The sequence below is a fragment of the Mytilus edulis genome, chromosome 10 (genome assembly GCF_963676685.1).
Source record: "Mytilus edulis chromosome 10, xbMytEdul2.2, whole genome shotgun sequence".
NCBI lineage: Eukaryota > Metazoa > Mollusca > Bivalvia > Mytilida > Mytilidae > Mytilus > Mytilus edulis.
The window spans coordinates 53,402,816-53,428,730 of record NC_092353.1 but is presented as its reverse complement, the minus strand read 5'-3'; the positions used below and the strand labels follow the sequence as shown (position 1 = coordinate 53,428,730).

At 32.8% G+C, this 25,915-nt stretch overlaps 1 protein-coding gene across 3 annotated transcripts in view; it reads left to right on the top strand.

Annotated features, from left to right (window-relative positions):
- The window catches only part of LOC139491478 (uncharacterized), a 52,455-nt gene extending 35,154 nt beyond the window's left edge, over positions 1-17,301 (top strand). For 2 of the 3 annotated variants that reach the window (XM_071279190.1, XM_071279191.1), the window contains exons 5-9: positions 11,507-11,620; positions 12,318-12,417; positions 12,844-12,932; positions 13,926-14,036; positions 17,092-17,301. In XM_071279190.1, the coding sequence (XP_071135291.1) occupies positions 11,507-11,620; positions 12,318-12,417; positions 12,844-12,932; positions 13,926-14,036; positions 17,092-17,268 (591 nt within the window). In that variant the 3' untranslated portion in view covers positions 17,269-17,301. Of the gene's footprint in view, positions 1-11,506; positions 11,621-12,317; positions 12,418-12,843; positions 12,933-13,925; positions 14,037-15,371; positions 15,553-17,091 lie in introns of all 3 variants that reach the window. The other variant, XM_071279192.1, reaches the window with a different exon arrangement.
- The last annotated feature ends 8,614 nt before the right edge of the window (positions 17,302-25,915 follow it).

Sequence of the window (25,915 nt, the reverse complement as noted above, 5' to 3'; positions counted from 1 at the left end):
GTGATGGATATACAGAGTGTAGATAGAGTGGTGATAGATATATACTAAGTGATAATATATATAAAGAGTGGTGATATATATACAGAGTAGTGATAGATATACAGAATCGGTATAAATTTACAGATTTGTGAAAGATATACAGAGTGGTGAAAGGTATACAGAGTGGTGATAGATGTTCAGAATGCAGATAGATGAACAGATTGGTGATATATATACAGAGTGGTGATAGATATACAGAATGCTGATATATAAACAGGTTGAAAAAAGATATACAAAGTGGTGAAAAATATACAGAGTGTTGGTAGATATACAGAGTGGTAGTAGATATACATATTGGTGATATATATACAGAGTGGTGATATATGTACAGATTGTCGATAGATATACAGATTGGTGATAGATATACAGAATGGCGATAGATGTACAGATTGGTGATAAATATACAGAGTGGGGATATGTGTCAGATTGGTGATAGGTGTACAGATTGGTGATAGATATACAGAGTGGTGATATATAAACAGGTTGAAAAAAATATACAAAGTGGTGAAAAATATACAAAGTGTTGGTAGATATACAGAGTGGTAATAGATATACATATTGGTGATATCTATACAGGGTGGTGATATATGTACAGATTGTCGATTGATATACAGAGTGGTGATATGTGTACAGATTGGTGATGGATATACAGAGTGGTGATAGAGTGGTGATAGATATATACTAAGTGATAATATATATACAGAGTGGTGATATATGTACAGATTGTCGATAGATATACATAGTGGTGAAAGATAAACAGAGTGGTGAAAGATAAACAGAGTGGTGATAGATATACAGAGGGGTAATAGATATACAGAGTGGTGATAGATATACAGAATTGGGATAGATTTACAGAGGGAAGATAGATATAGAGAGAGGTAATAGATATACAGAGTGGTAGTTAATCTACATATTGATGACATATATAAAAATTTTGTGGTAAAAATACAAAGTGGTTTTAGATAAACAGGGTGGTGATAGATATACAGATTGGTGATAGATATATAGAATGCAGATAGATGTATAGATTGGTGATAGATATACAGAGTGGTGATAGATAAACAGAATGTTGATATATAAACAGGTTGAAAAAAGATATACAAAGTGGTGAAAAATATACAGAGTGTTGGTAGATATACAGAGTGGTAATATATATACTTATTGGTGATATATATACAGAGTGGTGATATATGTACAGATTGTCGATCGATATACAGATTGGTGATATATATACAGAATGCAGATAGATGTAAAGAATGAAGATAGATGGACAGATTGGTGATAGGTAAACAGAGTGCTGATAGATGTACAGATTGGTGATAGATATACAGAATGGTGATATATAAACAGGTTGAAAAAAAATATACAAAGTGGTGAAAAATATACAAAGTGTTGGTAGATATACAGAGTGGTAATAGATATACATATTGGTGATATATATACAGAGTGGTGATATATGTACAGATTGTCGATAAATATACAGATTGGTGATAGATATACAGAATGGAGATAGATGTACAGATTGGTGATAGATATACAGAGTGGTGATATGTGTACAGATTGGTGATGGATATACATAGTGGTGATAGATATATACTAAGTGATAATATATATACAGAGTGGTGATATATGTACTGATTGTCGATAGATATACAGGTTGGTGAAAGATAAACATAGTAGTGAAAGATAAACAGAGTGGTGATAGATATACAGAGGGGTGATAGATATACAGAGTGGTGATATATATACAGAATTAGGATATATTTACAGAGGGATGATAGATATAGAGAGAGGTAATAGATATACAGAGTGGTAGTTAATCTACATATTGATGACATACATAAAAAAATTGTGGTAAAAATACAAAGTGGTTTTAGATAAACAGGGTGGTGATAGATATACAGATTGGTGATAGATATATAGAATGCAGATAGATGTACAGATTGGTGAGTATACAGAGTTGTGATAGATGTATAGATTGGTGATAGGTATACAGAGTGGTGATAGATATACAGAGTGGTGATAGATATACAGAATGCTGATATATAAACAGGTTGAAAAAAGATATACAAAGTGGTGAAAAATATACAGAGTGTTGGTAGATATACAGAGTGGTAATAGATATACTTATTGGTGATATATATGAGACAATATCTGAAAAAGTCTAATTTTTGGAAATAAGAAAAAACATTTTTTTTTTTTTAGACCCAGTATTTTAATAGCACAAATCGAAGAACACACATTGGGGATCTAGGAACTGTTGTCTGTAATTCAAACAATTGTTTAATAAGGAAACAATGGCTATTTTAAAAATGGTACAAAAAAATCCAGTTCTTTCCTGTTACCAAAGTGAATCAATTTTAAAAAGTTTCTAATGGGAATAAGGAATAAGTTTAAGACAATATTTGTGGTTTACTAGTATATCCTGCAATAGTTTATCAAATGCCAATTATTGATTTTAGCATTTGCAATACAAAAGGTTTAGAAATATACTTAAATATAGTCAGATATGTCGGTAACATGAAAGAATCTTGAATAACAGCACAACGGTAACAGGACAGAGTTGGTAACAGAAAGGATTTTTCTGCTTTATTTTAAAGTTTAAGAAAAATACAGCATTTTAAATTGGTCACAATTGGAAGATAACAGCAAACAATGTCATTTATCCTTTGAAACTGTATTTGCAAGATGAAAAATCTGCCTAGGTAATGAAAAATTCTAAAATAAATTCCTTTCTGTTACTATCTACTAAACTAGAATTGCACAATGTTCTCTGCTGTTATCAAAAGCAAAAAACCTATTTTTTTATTCAATAAACTGTATATTATTTTAAAATTTATTTAATATGGTGGTGATAACTTATATTAAATGAAATGGTTGGCATATAGTAGATTAACTTTTCGATTCTTCAGTGAAATTGTCATGAACATCCTTCCTGTTACTGATGATGGTTATGCTGTTACTTTTTATCAGGTAACATGACAGAACGTAACATGACAGAACGTAACAGAAAGGAATTACGCGATAGTTTTTGTCCTTTTTATCACATTAAATGTAAGTGTATTTCCTGTGACATATAACTTTTAAAAAGATGATATAAAAACACACTTAATGCTGTTGTGCACACTTAAAAATATTCTCAGAAAGTGTAAGAAAAGGCTGTAACATGATAGAACTCCAATAAGTATTTTTCTATAAATTCTTACCTTGGATGGGCTTGAATTTTCAAACCTGGCCGCCTTTCCAACTATTTCTTTGTACTAATGCATTCAGGAAATGATGCTCTTCACAATACATAATGGGAAAATAACTCTTGGTCTTGTAAACGTTTCCACAGGTAAAAAAAACCCAGTGGTAACAGGAGGGAAATCACCCCTGGGGACAAATTTTTTTTCTCTTAAAATTTGCAAAATTTTATTACATGCTATAGTTATAATATAAAAAGACAAATTAGGGGCAAGTTTATTATATAATATATCATATATGTGAGAATCGGACGCCTGTTTAATTAATTTGGATATTATTTGAATGATTTAGTTTTCAAAAAAACACAGGGGACAACATGATTTTAGGGGGGGGTTTGAACATTTAAATTACAATATTTTATTGGAAAAAATATAAGAATGAGTGTTTAATTGGCAGGCCATGGTGCATTATATAATTTAGTTTATACTGAAACTTAAAATTTTCAAAAAAAGTGGTTTAATAAAAAAATAATTGCTGGTGAAGTGCGGGACATAGAAATTAGACTTTTTCAGATATTGTCTCATATACAGAGTGGTGATATATGTACAGATTGTCGATAGATATACAGATTGGTGAAAGATATACATAGTGGTCATAGATGTACAGAGTGGTCATAGATATACAGAGGGGTGATAGATATACAGAGTGGTGATAGATATACATAATTGTGATAGATTTACAGAGGGATGATAGATATACAGAGAGGTAATAGATATACAGAGTGAAAGTTAATCTACATATTGATGACAGATATAAAAACGTTGTGGTAAAAATACAAAGTGGTTTTAGATAAACAGGGTGGTGATAGATATACAGACTGGTGATTATATACAGAGTGGTGATATATGTATAGATTGGTGATAGATGTACAAAGTGGTAATATATATAGAGTGGTGATATATATACAGACTGATGATTATGTACAGAGTGGTGATAGATGTATAGATTGGTGATAGATGTACAAAGTGGTAATATATATAAAGTGGTGATAGATATACAGAGGGGTGATAGATATACAGAGTGGTGATAGATATACAGAATTGGGATAGATTTACAGAGGGATGATAGATATAGAGAGAGGTAATAGATATACAGAGTGGTGATAGATATACATAATTGGGATAGATATACAGATTGATTGTTGATAGACAGAGTAGTGGTTGTTAGACAGATTGATGATAATTTCCAGTGTGATGATAGTTAGGGTGGTGATAAATATACAGATGGAGGGAGTTGTATATATATATTTATATTTGCAATTACCGAGGAAGGATATCTGTTATCCGAAATATCTAACATATTGTTCGTTTTATTGTGTTTTTGGTGATGTTGTACTCTTTTAGACTTGTTATATATTTATATTTATTTATATATATATACAGTTGGTAATTGATCGATATACAGAGTGGTAATAGATATACAATGTTGGTTATCTCATTGGTATAGTAGGTTCCTGTTGAATGTCCTATACCGTATCTATATCAAGTGCGTGGCAAAACTCTGTTATTATAGTAGGAACTTGTTGAATATCTTATAGTTATAGTAGGAACTTGTTGAATTTCTATAGTTATAGCAGGTGCGTGTTGAATTTCGTATTGCTATAGCAGGTACTTGTTGAATGTCTTGTAGTCATATCAGGAACTTGTTAAATGTCATGGAGATATACAGGTACTTATTGAATGTCCTATAGTCATGGATGGTACTCGATGAATATCATATAGTCATAGCAGGTACAAATGTAAATTTCTGAAGTCATATCAGGTACTTGTTGAATGTCCTAGGGTTAAAGTAGGAAGTTAATGTATATCCTCTACATATAGCAGGTACTTGTCAATGTCACATAGCTATAGCAGGTACTTGTTGAATATCCTATTGGTATAGTTCGTACTTGTTGGATGTCATATAGATAGATATAACAGGTACGTGTTGGATGTGCTATTGGTACACTAGGAACTTGTTGAATGTCTTATGAATAAAGCAAGTAAGTTTTGAATTTCCTACTATCATAGAAGGAACTTGTTTAATGTCTTATAGTTATAGCAAGTACTACTTGAATGTCATATATCTAAAGCAGGTACTTCTTGAATATTCTAGCTATTGGTATAGTAGGTACTTGTTGGATATTCTATATGTATTACAGGTACGTGTTGAAATCTATTATACTAGGAACTTGTTCAATGTCCTATTGATTTTTCCGTGTGAGCCATGGTTACCAGTAGTAGAGGTACATATGTATGCATGGTATCTAAAATTACCCATAGCACTAGACCAGTAAAAGTTTTAAAGCATTAGGTAGAAGTGTCTGGTTGTCACAACGACCACCTGAACTATTAATGCTATTACCAGCTGTGGGCCATGTAATAGAGGTAGAGATAGAGTTAGACATTGACCTCTAAAATTGACCAAATCATTTATACATTTAAAAATCGTCAGTGGTGGTTACGTAGACGTTTGGCACCCGCCTTGGACAAAAGTCGTGCGTTTCGCCAGATTTAGGTCCGATAGAGCAAATTTTGCATCAGATTTGACATGGTTTAGACGATGAAAACCACCACCAATATCATAAAGTCAGCTTGAGTTTGCTTTACAGGACAAGTGGAATAACATTCCTCGAGATCACATTAAACGTCCGGGATGATCAATTCCACGGCGCTGTCGAGATTGCGCTGCACAACGGGTTTGTAACATTTTTTGTTAGGACTGTGATTTGATGATTCGACATTGGATGTTTCGTTTATCTATTGCGCCCGAAAGATGACAATGAAACATTTTTGTTTGATATCGATCTATTGTTAGAATTGTTAATTTTCAAGAACAATGCATTTTGAAAGATTATGATTTCTAATATAAATTTTATTTTTGAAAAACCAAGTGTTGCGTTTTCATTGGCACTCAGTATATATAAATAGAACCATACAAATAGTTAGCAAATACATATAAAAAAAGATGTGATATGATTGCCAATGAGACAATTCTCCACAACAGACCAAAATGACATAGAAATTAACAATTACAGGTCGCCGCACAACCTTCAACAATGAGCAAAGCTAATGCAGCATAGTCAGCTATAAAAGGTCTCGAAATGACAATGTGAAACAATTCAAAGGAGAAAAATAACAGGCTTACTTATGTACAAAAAATAAAGAAAAAACGAATATGTAACACATAAACAAACGACAACCACTGAATTACAGGCTCCTTATATCATGCTCTCAGATATCATCTCCCAATTTAAAAAAATCACGAAAAATTGAACTTATTATGTGTTGCTTTCCTAGCTATAAAATGTATCCAAAATCAAAGATGTGGAACATATTCTATATCATAATCATTTGGTAACTAATGCAATTAGTGTCTCTTCCATGCCTGCCTTGAACATAAAAACTAAACTAAATATAAAATAAACAATACTCCTAATGCTCCGGTTGGTTGTCATCGTGCAACACAGTTAATAACACATTTAGAAAAATCATAGAACTACATTTATCATAAAACACCGTCAAACATCCAAACATACTATCCACACTCATCTGTGTCCACACTTGTTTATACATTTAAATATTATAATCCAAATTCATGAAGAAAATCCCACGCAGAGATTTTTTCTGAGACTTATTTTTCTGCATACCTAACATATGACAACATATCATGTTCTTTTGGTCTCGTAATCACAATAAAGGACCTCCTTTGAGCACAATAAAAGCACAATATAGCAGAAAGGACCATAAAGGAGTTCATAAGAGCACAAAGGGTCTTATAATCACTGTTTTGTAAGGAAAACAAAGAATCAACAGAAATCGTAATTTGCTATGAGGAACAAAAAGAGCACATGGTGCAACAAAAAAGGACTGCACAGCTGTATTTGGGGTATATGTTTCGTCGGGCTGTTTGATGAAACAGAAAATATACCTGTTGTAGTCTAGATAACCTTGATCCGTAGTTGTAATAAAGGTGTAAATGTATGGCCTTGAAGAATGTATTTATGAAAATTTATGAAAAAAATGTCAAGTACCTTGTAATAAAAAAATGATAACATGGTGTCAAAAAACAATGAACGATATCTTTGTTCGTCGTTTGTGTAAATATTTATTAATATATATATTATTGTATTTGTATTTGATAAGTTTACTTGTTTTTAAAGACTGGATATTTTTAACACCGAAACTTTGAAGATGTCATTTTCAAATGGTAAACAGAGTCACAGGACAAAAAGTCACAGGACATAAACTTGTCACAAATTTGATAGGACAAAAATCACAGGACAAAAAGTCACAATTAATTTGTTTCATTTCTAAGCTTTGGATATTTGTTCATAATAGATATAGGAAGATGTGGTGTGAGTGCCAATGAGACAACTCTCCATAAGCCTTGATAAATGAAAAATTATTAAATTTTGAGACATGCAAATGATATATTGCTTGGCACATAACAATTATTTAATCATTATATATATTTATTCAATACATTCAAATAACAAAGTTGTTCATATAGAATACTTCAAGTCAAACTAAAAAAAAATGTTTTAAAAATTAGTTTTTTTCTTATTCAAAGATTTTTTTTCTCAAAAACTGTATTGTGACTTTTTGTCCGCGACTTTTTGTTTGTGGCTTTTTGTCCTGTGACTTTCTGTCCTACATTCGTTTTAAATACATTCAAACAGAGTCTCAGAGGGTTATCAACTTCCTTGGTTTACTATTGTCATGTCAATTGTCCACTGTCTGCAAAAAATAAACAATTAAAACTTGAAGAATGAAATTTAAAAAAAAAATGTTATTTATTTACCTTGAAAAGAAACAAAGTGAAATACGATCAAACATTAGATTTTGTACAATTATTGAGATTATTTTATATAAGAATCTTGACTTTTAATCTTGTAACGAGTGCCTAAGTTGTAATAAATTGTCTTGTCTTGTCTCTCCGGTTTGATGAATTTATATTGTCTGGCCAATTTTATGAATTTATTTATTTTTACTTATAAATGTATAAAACGACTAATAATTGAATTCGCTTCTCCATTATTCATGCTTAGGACCAGCAATTAACAACTTGGTAGAGTAATTTTAATTCTGTACAAAATATGCTGAAACATCTGTGTTTGTTACAACACCGAGACAACACCAAGATCATCTAGAAGTTTGTGAAATTCAGATGGATTTTTGGTTGAACTGGATGAAGTTCCCTTCTTTATTTGTACATGGATTGACGAACGCATTTTAAATTTCTTTTCTTTCTTTTCTATATATGTTCTTCGTCAATTTTGAAGAGCTCTGAATTAATTATTGTAGAAGGCTATTTCCTATGAGCAGGATTTAATTAAAAAAAAAAATGCATATCACTGGATTGTGATTTTGTGTCTTGTGTTTAAATATGCTAGTTTTCGAGTCAGGAGTGATAATTAGAATAAAAGATAAGAGAAAAATATAATACAGAAACCGTAGGAATATTAACCTTTCAAAATATCTTTTTCGTGCATGAGTTATTTTTTTGTTTTGGGCAGTCTTAAAAGACTTTTATTACATTTTTCCTGTTATGTCAACATTTATTGCGGGTAGTTGTATATTTATTACCCATATAACAATCACGTCACCCGTAATTACATTTACCTATAAAAATTAAACTTTTTTGGGTCCAGATTTAAAAACAGAACGAAGAGGTTTTCTCCTGTTTCTAATCGAGTAAGCAAACATTTAGTCTTTCCGACAATGTACATGTATTGTTTATATCCTACAATTTAAAACTGACTCTTTAAGGTTTAAGGCATTTAAACTCTGACTTATGTATTCAATTATTTTGAAAAGCAAAATGAAAAATATGTATTTTTCCATGATGAAATAATTGTTTTTTCCATAATTGAATCGTGCATTATTTGTGTATTGGATTACTTGATTTTCTTCTTTCTAGTGTAATCTCTATTTTGTTCACTGACACATGACGAACTAATGCAATAGTTAAAATTAAATATTTTACAAACCCGTTGTCATTATAAAAAGATTAAAACCGACTGATTAAATTAAAATATTCGACGTCAGTAATAAACAGTCAGTTAGCGTCAAAGAGATCTAGATAACAAATTTGTTTATTAAGTATGTTCAAAGTATATGATGTATATTGTATATAATCAGCCCTTCTGTAATTCACTGTTGGTTTTTTTTTAATTTATTCAACGAATTTCGCTTGTCCAGGTGTCAATAACGGTGATGTCCACACCATGAGTAGTTTGATAATTGCATGCCGCCTCTAAAAAAGGACGGTATTTTTTATATAAAATCTGGCAAACGATTGTCGTCCAATTATAACACTCGTTGCATTGTTCTTTGGTATATTTAGAATCCGTAATAAACCTTAATTATCTGGAAAATGAGATAATGAATTATCTAACGGTATTTTTTATATAAATTATCGACAAAATTAGATAATGAATTATCTGACGGTATTTTTTATATAAATTATCTGCAAAATAAGATAATAAATTATCTGGAATTGAGATAATGAATTATCTGGAATTGAGATAATGAATTATCTGACGGTATCTGGCAAACGATTGTCGTCCAATTATAACACTCGTTACATTGTTCTTTGGTATATTTAAACCCAAATTATCTGGAAAATGAGATAATGAATTATCTGAAATTCAGATAATTAATTATCTGGAGATAAAGTAGGATTATCTGAAAATCGTTCAGATAAACCTAGATGTTCTTAATATTTTAAAATAAACCGGGATTTTCTCCAGATAATGAATTTTCTGTATTTTCTGAGATAAACTAGGATTTTTTCGAATTTGAATTAAGCTGAGATAATCTTAGTTTATCTGAGATAAACCGGGATTATCTCAGATAAACCCAGTTTATCTGAGATAATCTAAGATTAATTAATAAAAGTGGTTCAGGCGTGCCATACATACATGTTTAAAATGAATTAATGCATGTTTGAAATGGGCGCACTACGTTTGCGCGCATTTGGGGATTAAAATATTTTACGTTTGCGCGCAGCTTTTGATTACATTTGCGCGCATTCATTTTAAGGTAATCTCAGGTAAAAATAATAATTCATATATATTAACACAATGATTAAATTATAAATGACTATACTATTGGTATTTTAATAATAAATATGACTATCAATTATTAATTTTGAAAATAGTTTGTTAATTCAAATTATATATTGTTCATATTGAATTCTAAAATTAATTTAAAACCCCGTTATATATATCTTAAGTTTAAGTTATGATAAATGGGCTATGTCACAGATTTCTTAAACTTTTGTCTACACCTTTGACTTGTTGAATTGTATATGAAAATCGAAAAAAAAATATGCGTCTTTATCTCCTTTTTCCCTGCCTAAGAAGAGACTTAGACTAACTGAAGGGGTACTGATAATTGTAAATAATTGAACAAATTGATAAATAAATAAGTATTATGACCTGTATTTTCCCTAAAATATTATTGATTGAATTCTTTCAAAATAGGTACCTTAGGAGACTTAGACTAACGGAAGGGGTACTGATACTTGTAAATAATTGAACAAATTAATAAATAATAAAGTATTATGACCTGTATACCTGAGTTTACCTGTCAAAAAAATGCGCGCAAATGTAAGCAAAAGCTGCGCGCAAACGTAATGATTTTTGCGCGCAAATGTAATGGTAATGCGCGCAAACGTAATGCAGGGGCCTATTAGTTTGACGCAACTAACCACCAACTTGATTTCAATTGATTTACCGCAGAGAAATCTATTTAACTGGCGTTAAAATTAATTGATTTGAAATGAAATGAATTAAATATAATTTTTAATTTTTGTCAATCTTTATCAAATAATGATCAATCTCATTTAAATAGCGTTAACACGTTTTTGTCCGTTCAAGCTAAATTCGGGTTACTAGTGAAATGGACTTAATTTTTCTGCCAGTTGACTTTACATTCACTCTTTAGTTAACATTTTTTAAATTTTAAAACTTTCTTAAACTACCCTGGATTTGTACCAAACTTGGATAAAAGCTTGTTTACTATCAAAAGCTAGTATCTAGAAGTAAATTTTGTAAAAATATATTACCAGTTTTTCTGTACATGCATATATATGGAATTAGTTTTTCTTCCATTTTACATTACACATATAGTCTGCAGTTAAAGTTCTTAAAACATTTATTAGATTCATAAAGTAGGCGAGACACTGGGTTCCGTGGAACTCTTACGATTTCTTTTGTCATATTTTTAAATTTCAGATATGGCCGACCAATATGCCAGAATTCGAGACTGTCTTAATGGATTTCTTAAGAAAATGCATAGATCTAGCCTTACGAGTTTTTGATGTTATCTCCGTGGGTTTAAATTTAGAGGTAATTTTTATGAAATAAAATATGTTTTTTTTATTATTCAATTTATTTAAATATTACAATACACGTATATTACTTTATAAATGCAATCAGTGTTACTTTATTTGTACTTGACGTACTTGAATAAATAGAATTTCCTAGCTGTTACCCAGCAAGCGGAAATGTTGATAATTATTTTTGCGTAACAGTTCATTCTTGGGTCATCTTCGAGGTCAACGTTTATGTACTTTGTCGATTTTCTTATAAATATAAGAGACAGTGATTTACATACCCATATGTCGTGTTTTACTGAACACGGAAAAAAATACTTTGTAAGCAGAGACGATGTCTTGTGGACACGTATCATTATGAGGAATTTTCATCAAGGTCTATTCATAATAGTATAATGTTCGTCAGGACACAAATTTCATCACGACACAGCCTGTATTTTATTATGCTAAATAAAATGTAAATGTTTGTGTAGTAAGTAAGGAGTATCCATTTTCAATTACTCTGCCTGTCATTGATCAAAGTAAAAGGGGGGGGTGGGGGGTCGAAGTATTGGAAGCAAATTAAATATTGTACAGTATTCATGCATGCAATGTCCGTCCATGAATTTAATAAAAAATGTTCATTTATTTAAAGAAGTCTATTTGATTTTTCTGTAGAACTAGCAACAGTTATAGATACCAAATTGAATTATACGTGTCTTACATTTTAGGACAAGAATTTCTTTCGAAACTGTCATAAATTAATTGGACAAAAAGGAAATGTAACTGCTCTTAGAAGTTTGTTTTATCCAGCAATTCCAATGGAAAAAGGTTAGATATTCCTTAATGTCATCAGACATTTGAAATGCTGAGACATAAAACAGATTGAAAATAAAATTGAGAATGAAACGGGAAATGTGTCAAAAAGAAAACAACCCGACCAGAGAGCAAAAAAACAGCTAAAGACCACAAATGGATCTTCAACACAGAAAATAATACCGCACCAGGAGGCGGGCTTTAGCTTGCCCCTTAAAACTGTATGTTCAAAAAGAATTAAGGATACAAAACTACATTAAAATTGCGAACAATTTATTCATAAACGTTTAAATTGTTTGTCGGGCAAAAGTAAAATTATATTTTTGTCTCACATAAACTTCAATGTTGGTTTTTAATAGTTATGCATGTGCCTTAATTTTATTCACAAGAACATTTTACGAACAAATTCTTAACCTGAGATTGATTAAGAAATTTTTGCAGAAATAAAAGAAGGACAAGTACGATGTGGTGAGCATTCAGACTATGGTACACTGACGCTACTATTCCAAGATCTCGTCGGTGGATTGGAGGTAAATGTATACTCACTGTAATCGATGGAAATTTGTAGACTTGTGTTATAATTCTCGCGGCCTATAATTGTAAGTTTTCTAATTTATGTAAATATAGAAATAAGTATGTGTGGAATGATGACCATGAGACAAATATCCACAAAAAAAAACAAATGACATACATGTAGATAGAAATTAACAACTATAGGTCACTGTATGGCCTTCAACAATAAGTAAAATTTATCAGCTATGAAGTGCAGCAGAAATGACAAATGTTAAACAATTCAAAAGAGAAAACTAACATTTATGTAATAGATAACCCTCCCCTAACCTGGAATAGTGGCGCATTATCACAACAGAAGAACAAAATTAATGTTGACCTATAATGGTTTTTCCTTTACAAATTTTGACTTGGAGTTGTCTCATTGGAACTCATACCACATCTTCTTATATCTATAAAACAATACACAAAACAATATGATGATAAACAACAACCACTTCTTTATGACAGGCTTATTGAAGTTACACAATTGCCACAAAGTGCCGTGGCATATTCCAAAATACATGTAGGTAAAAAAAATCTTATTTAATTTTTTTAAATTATTTTGTCGAGATAATCGGTATTAAAGTTTACGAAAATCAGTTAAGTGTTTCTTTTCACTTGTGCTTAATTTACATTTTAATATTGACACACGCCATTTAGTAGACAAGTCACCAAGTTCTTTCATGTTGTAATTTACAACAGATCTAATCTGTGACAACGCTTACAAAGTAACAGTCCCAAGTAAGACACATCGCCTTGCTCGGACACTTTATTCTGACTCTGAGCCGACCAGTCTCCTTAGCGGAGAAGCAATTCATACCAATTTTAAAGTCTACGACCTCGAGCTCCCGCACACGAGACGAGCACGCTACCACGAGACCACCGAGGCGCATTTCCCCGTTTAACAAATCATTTGTACCTGAATCAAATTGTATTGGTACATTAACATATGTCTTTCTCGTCTAAAACAGGTGAAAACACGTGATGGTGACTATATTCCAGCCACGCCAATCCCTAGTACCATTGTTGTAAATATTGGAGATATGATGCAAAGATGGACGGCAGATAAACTGATTGCAACGGTAAAGTTTAAGTTATCTTTTAAATGCTAGAGTATTTATTTGTTTGTTAGTTTTACATTTGTAAATACATGTATATATAATTCTTAATGTTTCAAATTTTACTGTTTGTTAGCTTGGTTAATGTGTTGTTCTTTGTGAGGGAAATATTTCTGTTCTGCCTTCATGATAACAGATATAAAGCTTGTATGTTTTTTTAATTTTAGTTCATTTGTATGAGTTTAGTGTGACGTTCATTTCCATTGGACTAGCACACATTTTGTTTAGGGGCTGGCTACAGCCCATCCCTGGTTGCGGGATTCGTTTGCTCGCTGTTTTGAAGACTTTCTGGAGACCTTTGGCTGTTTTCTGCCCTGTTGTCTGGATTTGTCTCTTTGAATAGTCCCCATCTCCATTCTGAATTTCATAATGCACACATGTATATGTTGTATGTTAACATGTTTGTATAGTACAAGAACGCGTCAACTCATTGCAATATTTATGCTTGATACGATAATACATAATGACACTAGACTCAAGCTAGCGACCAGTACTTTGATTACTCGATAGCTTGAGTCCGGCATAACGACAGATGGAACAAATGGATAGATGCCACAGTTTTGACGGTTTTTATACAAAAAAAGAAAGAAAAAGAAATGCATATATGTGTAATGTCTATTGCGGAACGATTACAAAGGTTGAAAAACATTTTGTCTTCCAAAATACTTTTCTGAAAGATAATTGTCATTTACCCTTTAACAAAACAAATTAAACAAATAGTTCGTCGGAAGGGGACGATAAATGTATTACCCGTGAAAGCCATATCTCTTGCACGTTAAAGACACCTTTGTAGATTTCGAAAAAGATTAGGCTAATGCCGCTACAAGGCAGCACTCTCACCCGCAAAAAGAAAAGGAATTAATATAAGCTGCAAAACTTGTTTCCCAATCCACTATAAATAAATATGTTTAAACTAAAACAAATTAAATCTACATGAATATGTTTAAACTAAAACAAATTAAATCTACATGAATTGTTCAAACACTTGAATGAGTAAATATGAAACTTGTAGGAAGACTAAAATACATGTATCTGTTTAGAAAATTGTTTAGTTTTGTATTTTTCTACAAAGATGTTTTTCAATGCATGTTGCTGTAGTGTTTATTAATTTTTAACTTCTTAGAACTTTTTTGTTTTACTATGTTATGATAGCACGCCTCATCATCAGTTTTGATTGAAGATATCGCCATCATTTGCTCATGCTGCTGAGGTCATACTATATATAATTATTTTCACTATGCATGAAACACTTGCCACTGGACATTAAACTTCAGTCAATAAATTAACTTTTATTTACAGAAACATCGTGTTTTAATTCCAAAAGAAGAATCAATAAAACGGCAGAATCGACAGTCTGTAGCTTTGTTTGTTGTGCCTGATTCGTTTAGCGTCATCACGTGTTTAGATGATTCTGAGAAATATCCTCCAATCACGTGTATTGACTATCTCTATGGAAAATTTTATGAAAAATTCTAAATCGGTAAAATTTTTATTCATAAATGTATTGACGCATCTGTGTTGATGCTTGGCTTTTTCTTGCTTATTTTCCTCTACTTTTGCAAATTCATGGAAAACGCATATACTTAATATTTTTACCTTAAAGACTATATTTTGAATATATAAAACTCCATGGTAAACAACATCTACTTGTATCTTCTTCTGTTGAGATGTTTTAGTTATTTTCCTCCAATGAACAAAATTCGTTGGATCGTGTTTGTCAGTTTAGGTTCGTTGAGATTTGGTCTCATTGAAATATGCCATACAATGTATCTCCTTTAATTGGTACATTTGTGTACAAATGAGGCCGTTTGGTTTTCTCTATTGAATCGTTTCAAATTTTCTTTTAATGTCTTACAGCCGACTGTTCAGTATGGGTTTGATCATTGTTGAGAGCCGTTACTTGTAGTTGCTTACATCCACTTCGTTTGAACTTTGGTGGATAGCCAACTTATTAGCTATGAATCACAGCCCCTTTTATTTTATACAGATATATAAATATGTCTGGTATCTGTGCGTCCTAGCCATTTTGTTAATTGATTTTTGTGATTTTGTCGATCAGGTGTTCAACGCCAATTACGACCAATTTTCATAGTATTTTCTTATGTCAGTTAAGTTTAGCATTTTTGTTAAATGTTTATTGTTGTAGCATAGAACAGGTTGTTATTTATTTATGTTTGTCAAATAGGGACCTTTTAGAGCTAACTATACAGTTTTGGGTTTACTCTTTGTTGAAGGTCGTTCATGTCAACATCCACGGACTTTGGTCTCTAGTGGCAATCATAATATGACATATCTCTTTGTTTGACACACCGCTTACTATAAGACATTTTTGGACCGATAAATGCAACAAAATCTAAAATAAAATAGCACCTACCTCACAAACTTCATGTAAATTAGATATTATCCGAATTTGAAGCGTACACGTAACGAAATAATATGTCCCTAAGCTTGAAAATTTTCATTCGTTTGACGTCGTGTTTTGCCCTGACGTAAATTCGCCAAATCCTTCATGAAATTTCGCGGAACTTTATTTAAATATTATTTTTATACATTTTCGAAGCTTTACTGCATCTATTTTATTTCTTTGTTTTGTTATATATGCATTAGAATACAAACAACTGTTATGCAATTGTTTTATAATCTCAATTTGCTGAAAATCCCAGTATCCTGCAAGAACGTGTATCGCGCATGAATAGATTACGAAAGTAGTTTCGGAAACATGGTTTATCGAAGTGTAAACCAAGAGAAAAATTCTAATTGACCAATCCAATTCAAGTATTTATAGATATGCAAATGATATAAAAATTATGATAAAGTAATCAATGATTTTGCTGGGACGTTTATTAATTTAGTGAAAAATCAAAATAAAAGTAATAAAAGACAAAAAAGTCCTACATTTTAGCATGATCGTTTGTAATTGTTTTTTATATTTTAAAATATATTGGAGCTTCGTTATTATGAGCGATTGCGTCATATTTAATCGAAAACAATACTAAATTGCGTAATCTTTTTTTTTCAGAAGCACCGTGTTCTTATCCCGGAAGAAGAAGTTACAAAAAGACGAGATCGTCAGTCCGTTGCATTTTTTGTCTTGCCAGACGATGAAGCAATAATTCGTTGCCTGGACAATTCGGATAAATATGAACAAATCACAAGTCGAGATTATTTAAAAATGAGATTTTATGAAAAGTTTTAAATGTTTCTATAATAAAACCACAATGGAATGAAATGCTTTTCTTAATTTATTTTTAAAACTGAATATTATTATCGCCTAAACAGTCAACCATTTTCAACGAAAGAGATAACAGATAGAACATACATGTACATAACAACGGTAAATATCAACCATTGAGAAAATTTGCTTGTAACAAAACTTAAAATTAAATCGGCATTGTTATGGTGGGACATATCAGAACGGGGAAAATAAAAAAAACTTTATATTATGATTAACACATAGCTGAGAGTTCGATAAAGAAGTATACCCCGAGAAAACATGGTGAACCGCGGGGAAGCCAATGTTTACAATGCTTTTTCAAGGGATATCAATCTGCTCCATCACCCTCTCAACTATGTGTTATTTTATTCATTATACTGAATGTCCTATCATTATTGCCTTTTACAGATGAATTTTATTTAAAACTATTTTTTTCTATGACATCCCGTACATAACGACGTCACGGGTAGTAACAAAATCAACAGAAGTAAAACGCTGTTCGGTGTGAACCTATGCCCCTTGTTGAAGACCGTACCTTCACCTTTAATGGTGTACTTTTATAAATTGTTACTTGGATGGAGATTTGTCTCATTTGCACCCATACCACATTTTCCTAATCTATAAAGTTCTGTATCTTGGCTAAGATTCTATTATTTGACCGTCAAAATACAAAAATTAAACATCTAGCTATAAAGGTCCCTAAACATTAATAGTGTAAAACCATTCAAATGGGAAAACCAACGGTCTAAACTAAATAAAAAAAAACGAGAAACGAGAAACACTTACATAAACAGACGAAAACCACTGAACATCAGATTTCTGACTTAGGACAGGAACTTTTCAATCAAAAACAGTTACTTTTATACTCAAACACTCATTATATGAGACTGGTTTTATCTGTTTATGATGTATTGAATATAATTCATGTAATAATGAGCAAGTATGCCTTTATCTGATATTTTTAATGTGTGAAATATTGCTGATGTAGGATCTCTTAACCCTGTTCGACGTGATCGATCACCACATAATTTTCGATCGTCTACAGTATAAGTTTGGTATATATATCTGGTACAGCCTTGTCATGGCTTCGTTCATACTTGACTAAAATGTCGCAATGTGTCTCCATTGGATCTGTTCACTCCGACAATATGGTTCTGAAATATGGCGTCCCACATGGTTCCGTGCTTGAACAGAGACTTTACTCCATACCTGGTTAGTGAAATCTGTAAGAAGCATGGCATGTCATAACACTGTTATGCGGGATGATACACACATTTATCAAGTCATTAAACCACTAGATAATTGGGATGAAATTATCGAGCGCCTAGAAGCTTGTTTTGAAGATATTAAAACTTGGATGTGTACAAATATGATAAAGTTAAACCATGTTAAGGGGGTTCGCGGGTCTAAATCATTTATATAGGATTTCTCTATATTTTTCTATAAATGAACTTTATCTTATAGTTAATAGAAAAATCAAATAAAAAAAATGGGGTCACCGTTCATTTGCGCTCACAATCTGCCTTCGAAGGAAGCATACATCTTTGTAAAAGTGTTTTTTTTTGTTGTTGTACTAATAGGAGAAATAAAGGTAATATCGAAATAAAAAACGAAATTTATTACAGAAATCGCTCAAATTTGACAACAATTTAGTTAAAGTACAGCATATATCGAAATTATATTAAAAAATATAGGTCACCGATGAGTTAAAAGAGATATTTCAATTTAAAAGCCAAAAAATGGCATTTTTCCACCAAAGGGAGATAATTTGGAACTTTTTCAATGATGTTTACATTTTAAAAGTCATCTGGGGCCAACACGAATTAATTGTTTTGAATATTTTTTGTACCATATGATGAAGTAACAACTACAAAAGGTAATAAATAAAATTTGTAATGAAAAACAAATGTTTAATTTTTTTCTGAAATTTTTATACCCTCGAGCCTCCTTAAGACCAAATTGATTGTATTTGCTCTAAAACACATTGTCAAAAATATTAGTTACAACTAGATTTTGATGGCACTATACTATTAAGGAAGTTTTCTACTCAGTTTCAAAATAACAAGCTTTTCATAACACTAGTATATATATCTTAAGAGGATTAAAAAAGGAACAAAAATAGCTAAAAACATATATAGGTCAAAGTGCCTGTTTTTGAGATAATAGCCATTGAAATTTTGGCGGAAAAATTTTCTCTCTTGATTATTCATAGCTTTATCATTGACAGGATTAAGTTCTCAAAAACTATATAAAAATAACAATGATTTTATAAGACTTTAACAGATGGCTTATAATTATGCATGTAAAAGATTTATAAAATAAAAAGTGGGGGTCAATGGGCAAATTTTATTAAGGCATTCAAATGGATAAAACCAGAGGATTCCGAAAATCTGACAAAAATCCCAAAACATGACAAGCGAACATCCTTAAAGTGAATCTACCTGTAATGGAAATCTAGGAGTTTTTCTCAATCAAATCATCAACATGCAGCAACAGACTAATGCAATTACCGTATCCTGTTCCCATCAGATTCGTAACAAAGCACGGATTAGATCATACATAACGGAAGACGCTTACAAAACTTTTGTATGCTCTCTTATTACGTTGCGACTTAATTATGGTAACGATTTCACAGGCACTTGTATCATAATTTTTTTACTCTATATACCTTAATACAAAATGTATGTGTTATATTAAGGTATGTAGGGGAAAAAATTCTTAGACAAGTGCCTGTGAATACTTTAATGTATGGTGTGAATGCCTCGAGTCTATCCAAACTTCAATGTCTTCAGAACACCGCTGCCAGGCTAGTTACCCGCAAACAGAAGTTCGAACATATTACTCCAACTCTTATGACACTTCATTGGCTACCATTTAAATTCTGAGGCCATTAGAAACGGTTGCTTTACGCATTCAAAGCCTTACATGGACTTGCACCTTCGTATCTTAGTGAACTAATGCATTTTTACAAGCCAACACGATAGTTGCGATCTGAAAATGCTGCTTTAATTGAGATGCCTAACAAAATGCACGGACAAAAATGTATGCTGAACGGAGGTTTGATGTGACAGCCGGGACTCTGTGGTATAGTCTCCCAACAAAGCTTAGAAACGAACATTTCGAGAACTATTAAAGAAAGAACTAAAGCCGCATTTATTCAAAGCTGCATTTGTTGCATAGTTAAGACCTCGAACCGTTATCGATTGTTTTTGACTGATGTTGATTTTTAATAGTGTGTACATTTTAGTCTGATTTGATGTGTTTCTATACAATTTGATTTAACATTTTTTCATAAGCCGATGCATTTTAGTAACTTGGGTTTAAATACAAGACAGGAATAGCATTCCGAAAATTTAGAAATATTTAGTTTAGATAACAAGTATTATTTTTTTACTTATTCATTTATAATTCTTTTAAGTATTTTTTTATACCACTGGGTCGATGACACTGCTGGCGGACGTTTCGTTACGGAAGGTATCACCAGCCCAGTAGTCAGCACTTCGGCGTTGACATGCATATCAATTATATGGTAATTTTATAAATTTCCTGTTTACAAAACTTTCTATTTGTCGAAAAACTAATGATTTTCGTATCCCAGGAATAGATTACCTTTATAGTCCGTCTGATTGGTAAAATAATTGTGGGTTTGATGATAAAAGCATCAAATTTGGCATAGTAGTGGAGATGGGTATTCTAAACAATATTAGCTATGGACCCACCTTGAAATTTCAAAATGGCGGCTTTTTTCAAGATGGCCGCCGTCATATATCAAAATTAACAAGTTTGACTAATACTAGGTTACCATATGATTTTTTTTGGGGTGCAAAAGAGTTTAAAAGTAGGGAAACATGATTGCATTATGAACAAATAAGATTTATTTTGTCATTTTAGGTATTGGTAGTCTTGTAGCTGTATATTTTGAGATATAAACTAGTAGTTTTAGCAATGTCAAAACAGTGCAAAATTGTAGATCCTGAATTACCATCAACATCTTCTATATCTGCCGACTTTGATTGGAAAGAATGTATTTTTTGCCAAGAACAGACTAAAGAAAATTTACAGTGTCCCGCTAATAGCAAGCGATCTGACCTAGATGTCGGAACAGGATACAAAACACTTGAAACAATTTTAGAACGATGTCAGCTAATTGAATGGTTCCCGATTCCGATTAGATTAGAACATTTCATTGACGAAAACGGTTTGGCCTTAAACTTGCAGCTGCACAATGCAAAATGGCACAAAACATGTAGAAATAAGTTTTCAGAGTTAAAGATTGACAGGCACGAAAAGCAGAAGAGAAAAGGAGAGAGTGTTGAGCAGGTTGGGACTAAAAGTAAAATAACACGACAAAGTGTTGGCTCTGCAACAATGACAATGACTGAAGATTGTTTCTTCTGTGGTGAGTCTTCAGGAGATCTACACAAAGCATCTACGTTTGAAATAGACAAACATGTACGTAAACGTGCACTCGACCTGCAAGATACCGTACTTTTGGCAAAACTAAGCGCAGGTGACATGATTTCCCAAGAAGCCATTTATCATGTTAAGTGCCTGACACATTTATATAATAGAGCAAGACCACTAAAGATTAGTGATGAAAGTTCAGACAATCGACAAATTATGATGATGAGGCAATTTTACTGTCTAAGGCTACACAGATAGTGCGAAAGGACATGATGGCAATGCAATATATATTTAATGGAACGTTTGAGACAGGCTGTCAACAAAACTCTGTTCCACAATCATTGAAAACATTAGTCGGAATGATTCTTGGTGGACCAAATATTAAAATGCAGTCAAGCAAGTCTATTGAAGCACAGACTACACTAACTATTTCACAGCTGCTTCAGTTTAATTCCTCCATACGCAGACGAAAGGATTCATCCGCAGTCTTCCATTCAACCGAACGAGAGCCACCTCTCCCAATATATTTAGGCCTTCTGCTACATGCTGAAACGAGGAAACGAGGGTTAATTGATAAAATGTACTCTTTAGGTTTATCATTATCCTATGACAGAATTATGAATTTATCTACTGCTCTTGGCAACTCCATCTGTGAGGCTTTCAATATTGAAAATGTGGTGTGTCCAGCAAAACTTCGGAGTGGTGTGTTCACAACTGCAGCCGTGGATAATTATCGACCATAACCCGAGTTCGACAACTGCTCAAGGATCGTTGCATGGAACTGCCATATCACTTTTTCAGCATCCAGTTCCAGGAAATGTGGGTGTCGAGAGATTAACCATACCAATTGATTCTACAGTATCAAAGAGGGAAAACCTGAAACCGTTACCAAAAGCTTATACCATCGTCCCTCCTGTTGTTCTTCCAAAAGAACCTGCAGTAATACCAACGGTTCATGGTCCGATGATTAGCGATGGTACAGAGATAGCAAGTGCAATGATTTTAGAGTACAGGTATGTTCTTATTTTCAGACGTATGCTGAAAGACAAAAGTCTGGTTGAGAACCGCAATGTGATACCAGCTTTGAAAAGTTGCAACAAACAACTATTATTGTAGCTTTTATTTGATTGAGTTTGGTAGGTTAGCTGTTGTCTGTTGTGTTTAAAATGTTTGATGATTGAACAAATGATGAATATTCTGCTCTTTCCATTACAGTATACATTAGCACAACTTGTAGAATTGTTGCCTAAACTATACCAATACTCACCTTTTTAATTCTAGCACTATATACATATATAAAACTAATTCTTACCTTTAGAAAACTATATTCCTATGTCAATAATACTTACCTTTATAGAAAACTATACACATATAATTACCGTACGCTTTGTACATTTATAGCCATGCTTCAACTGCTCGCCTCTCATATGATATTAACACTCATTATTTGCACATTTGCTATGTTAATTGCTTGTTCGTCTGTCTGTATGCACATATATATTAAAACATTTTACCATTTATTACTAACTCAATATAAAGTAAAACCTAATGTTACAGGTGGCTTAATCATGTGAATACCAAAATTGAAGAGGATGACATTGAAGACATGGAATATTCCTGGGCAGCTTTCCACGCTAGTGAAACCACAGCAGATATCAATGCACCTTTAGATATCAGTTCACTGTTACCCTTGTTTCAGGAAGAAGCTAAATCTATCGCAATGATTAGACATTCCATGAATATAGCAAAACAATGTGTTCAATTTTTAAATCCTGGACAGATACCAGTGATCACCTGTGATCAGCCTCTCTATGCACTTGCGAAATCGGTTCAGTGGAATTGGCCAAACAGATTTTCAGAAGAACAAATTGTAGTCCTGTTAGGAGGTCTTCACATAGAAATAGCAGCGCTGAGAACCATAGGCGATTGGTTAGACAATAGTGGTTGGACAAATGCCTTGAGTCAAGCGAATATAGCATCATCAGGAACAGCAGATTCGTTTTTGAGAGCGTCTCATGTCTCCAGAACACGACACGCCCATGAAGTAACTGCAAGTGCACTGTATATTCTTATGCAACGAGCATACAGGGTGTGTATGGAAGAACCCAGCCCTGAAGATACTGATGTTACTTTTGAGGAATGGCGTGAGCTGAGAGAAATTGAAAGTCCACTTTTTCACTTCTGGTCGTTAACATTGAGGTTTGAATTGTACATTCTGCTGTTTGTAAGATCATTAAGAGAAGGTAACTTCAAATTATACAAAGATTCTATGACACAGATTATTCCATGGTTCTTTGCTTTAGACCATCCAAACTATGCAAGGTGGCTTCCAGTACATGTACGGGATATGATGACATTGAACAATACAGCCCCAAGTGTTGCAACAGAATTTGGAAATGGCAAGTTTGTGTTGCATAAATCGCATAGTAAATTTTCGTCAATTGCTATAGATCAAGCACACGAACAAAACAATAAACTTGTCAAAGGAGAAGGTGGAGCGATAGGCTTGACTGAAAATATGGCACAACTTCAGCGTTGGATGGTGTCTGGGCCGGAAATGGCCAGAGTAATCAACGAATTCCAAACGTCACAAGAATGGATCAAAAGAGATCAGAGTAAGGGACCTGATGTTCGACATCATGAACAAACAAAGAGTAAACAAACAGCTTTTTCAAATCAAGTTAAATCTTTGTGTGCCGTTTTTGAGGAAATGGGAAATTCTTTTCAGGAGCAAAGTACAGATTTGTTGATTCTAGATACACGAGACATTGTTGATCCACGTGTCTGTGAGACTATAAGAAATGTAGAAAATCTTGGAAAAGAACAATACCATCAGTTTGTAACTGAAAGACTCGAAAATAAATCAAAGTCGCTTTATGTACCAATAAAACAAAACAAGTTATTGCTGTTCAGTCGACAACAACCGAAGACCGAAACAAAAGACAAACAGCAGATAACATCTTTGAAGCAAAACTGTTCTTTGTTTTCACAATTATATGTTTCATGCCAAGTAAGAAATGGTGACTTAGAGGAATTCTTTCGGCATGAAAACCAATCATATCCTCCAGCTCTTTCACAGTTTGGAGAAATGCGTCTGGGATCAAAATCTGACCTGTTAGTTCCATTGGAAAGATTGACAGAGCTGCACGAGGAGGCACTAAATGCAGACGTTTTGGTCATAGATGGCGCAGCCATCGTTAATATGTTGAAACCCCGTGGAAGTAAGACATTTGAAGACTATTTCAACGATATTTTCATGCCTTACATACATGATCAGTTGCGTTTTGTAAGTCGGCTTGATGTAGTTTGGGATGAGTACATCTCGAATAGTTTGAAAGCCTCAACAAGATGTAAAAGAGGCAAAGGTGTGAGAAGACGTGTCCTGCCAGATTCAAGAGTACCAGGAAACTGGGAGGCATTTCTTAGGGTTAATGACAATAAAACGGAGCTGTTCATATATTTAGCTGAACAATTAGTAGCTTCAGCAAGAGGGTATGATGAACAGAAACAGGTGATTACTACGAAAGGAACTGATGTTCTATGCAGCCTACCAAAAGATATAAGTAAATTATCACCGTGCTCACACGAAGAAGCAGATACACGGATGATGCTCCATGTGTATGATGCTGTAGAAGAAGGATTAAGACGGGTTATATTGAGGACTGTTGATACAGATGTCGTAGTTATTGCAATTTCTATTGTCCATGAAATTGAGGTGAATGAGTTTTGGATTGCTTTTGGAGTTGGCAAAAATTTCAGATATATAGCTGTTCATGACATCGCCAAAAGTCTTGGACCTTCAAGTTCACGGGGACTTTTGTTCTTTCACTCCTTTACAGGTTGTGATCAAGTATCGTCTTTTGCTTACAAAGGAAAGAAAACTGCATGGGATACATGGAGCTCTTTTGAAGAGATTACACCTGTGTTTGAAACATTAAGTAGAACAGCATCACCTAATGTTATTTCCAATTTCATGCTTCAGATAGAGCGATATGTTATACTGATGTATGATAAAACAAGCCAATATACGAAGATGAACGACGCACGGAAAGATCTATTCACTAGGAAAGGAAGGGCAATAGATAACATTCCTCCTTCAGAATCTGCTTTACTAGAACATACAAAACGAGCTGTTTACATGGCAAGCCTTTGTTGGGGGGAAATGTCTAGAACCTTCTCCCCAAGTAGGTTCACCGAGTGAATGGGGATGGCAGAAAGACAAAAC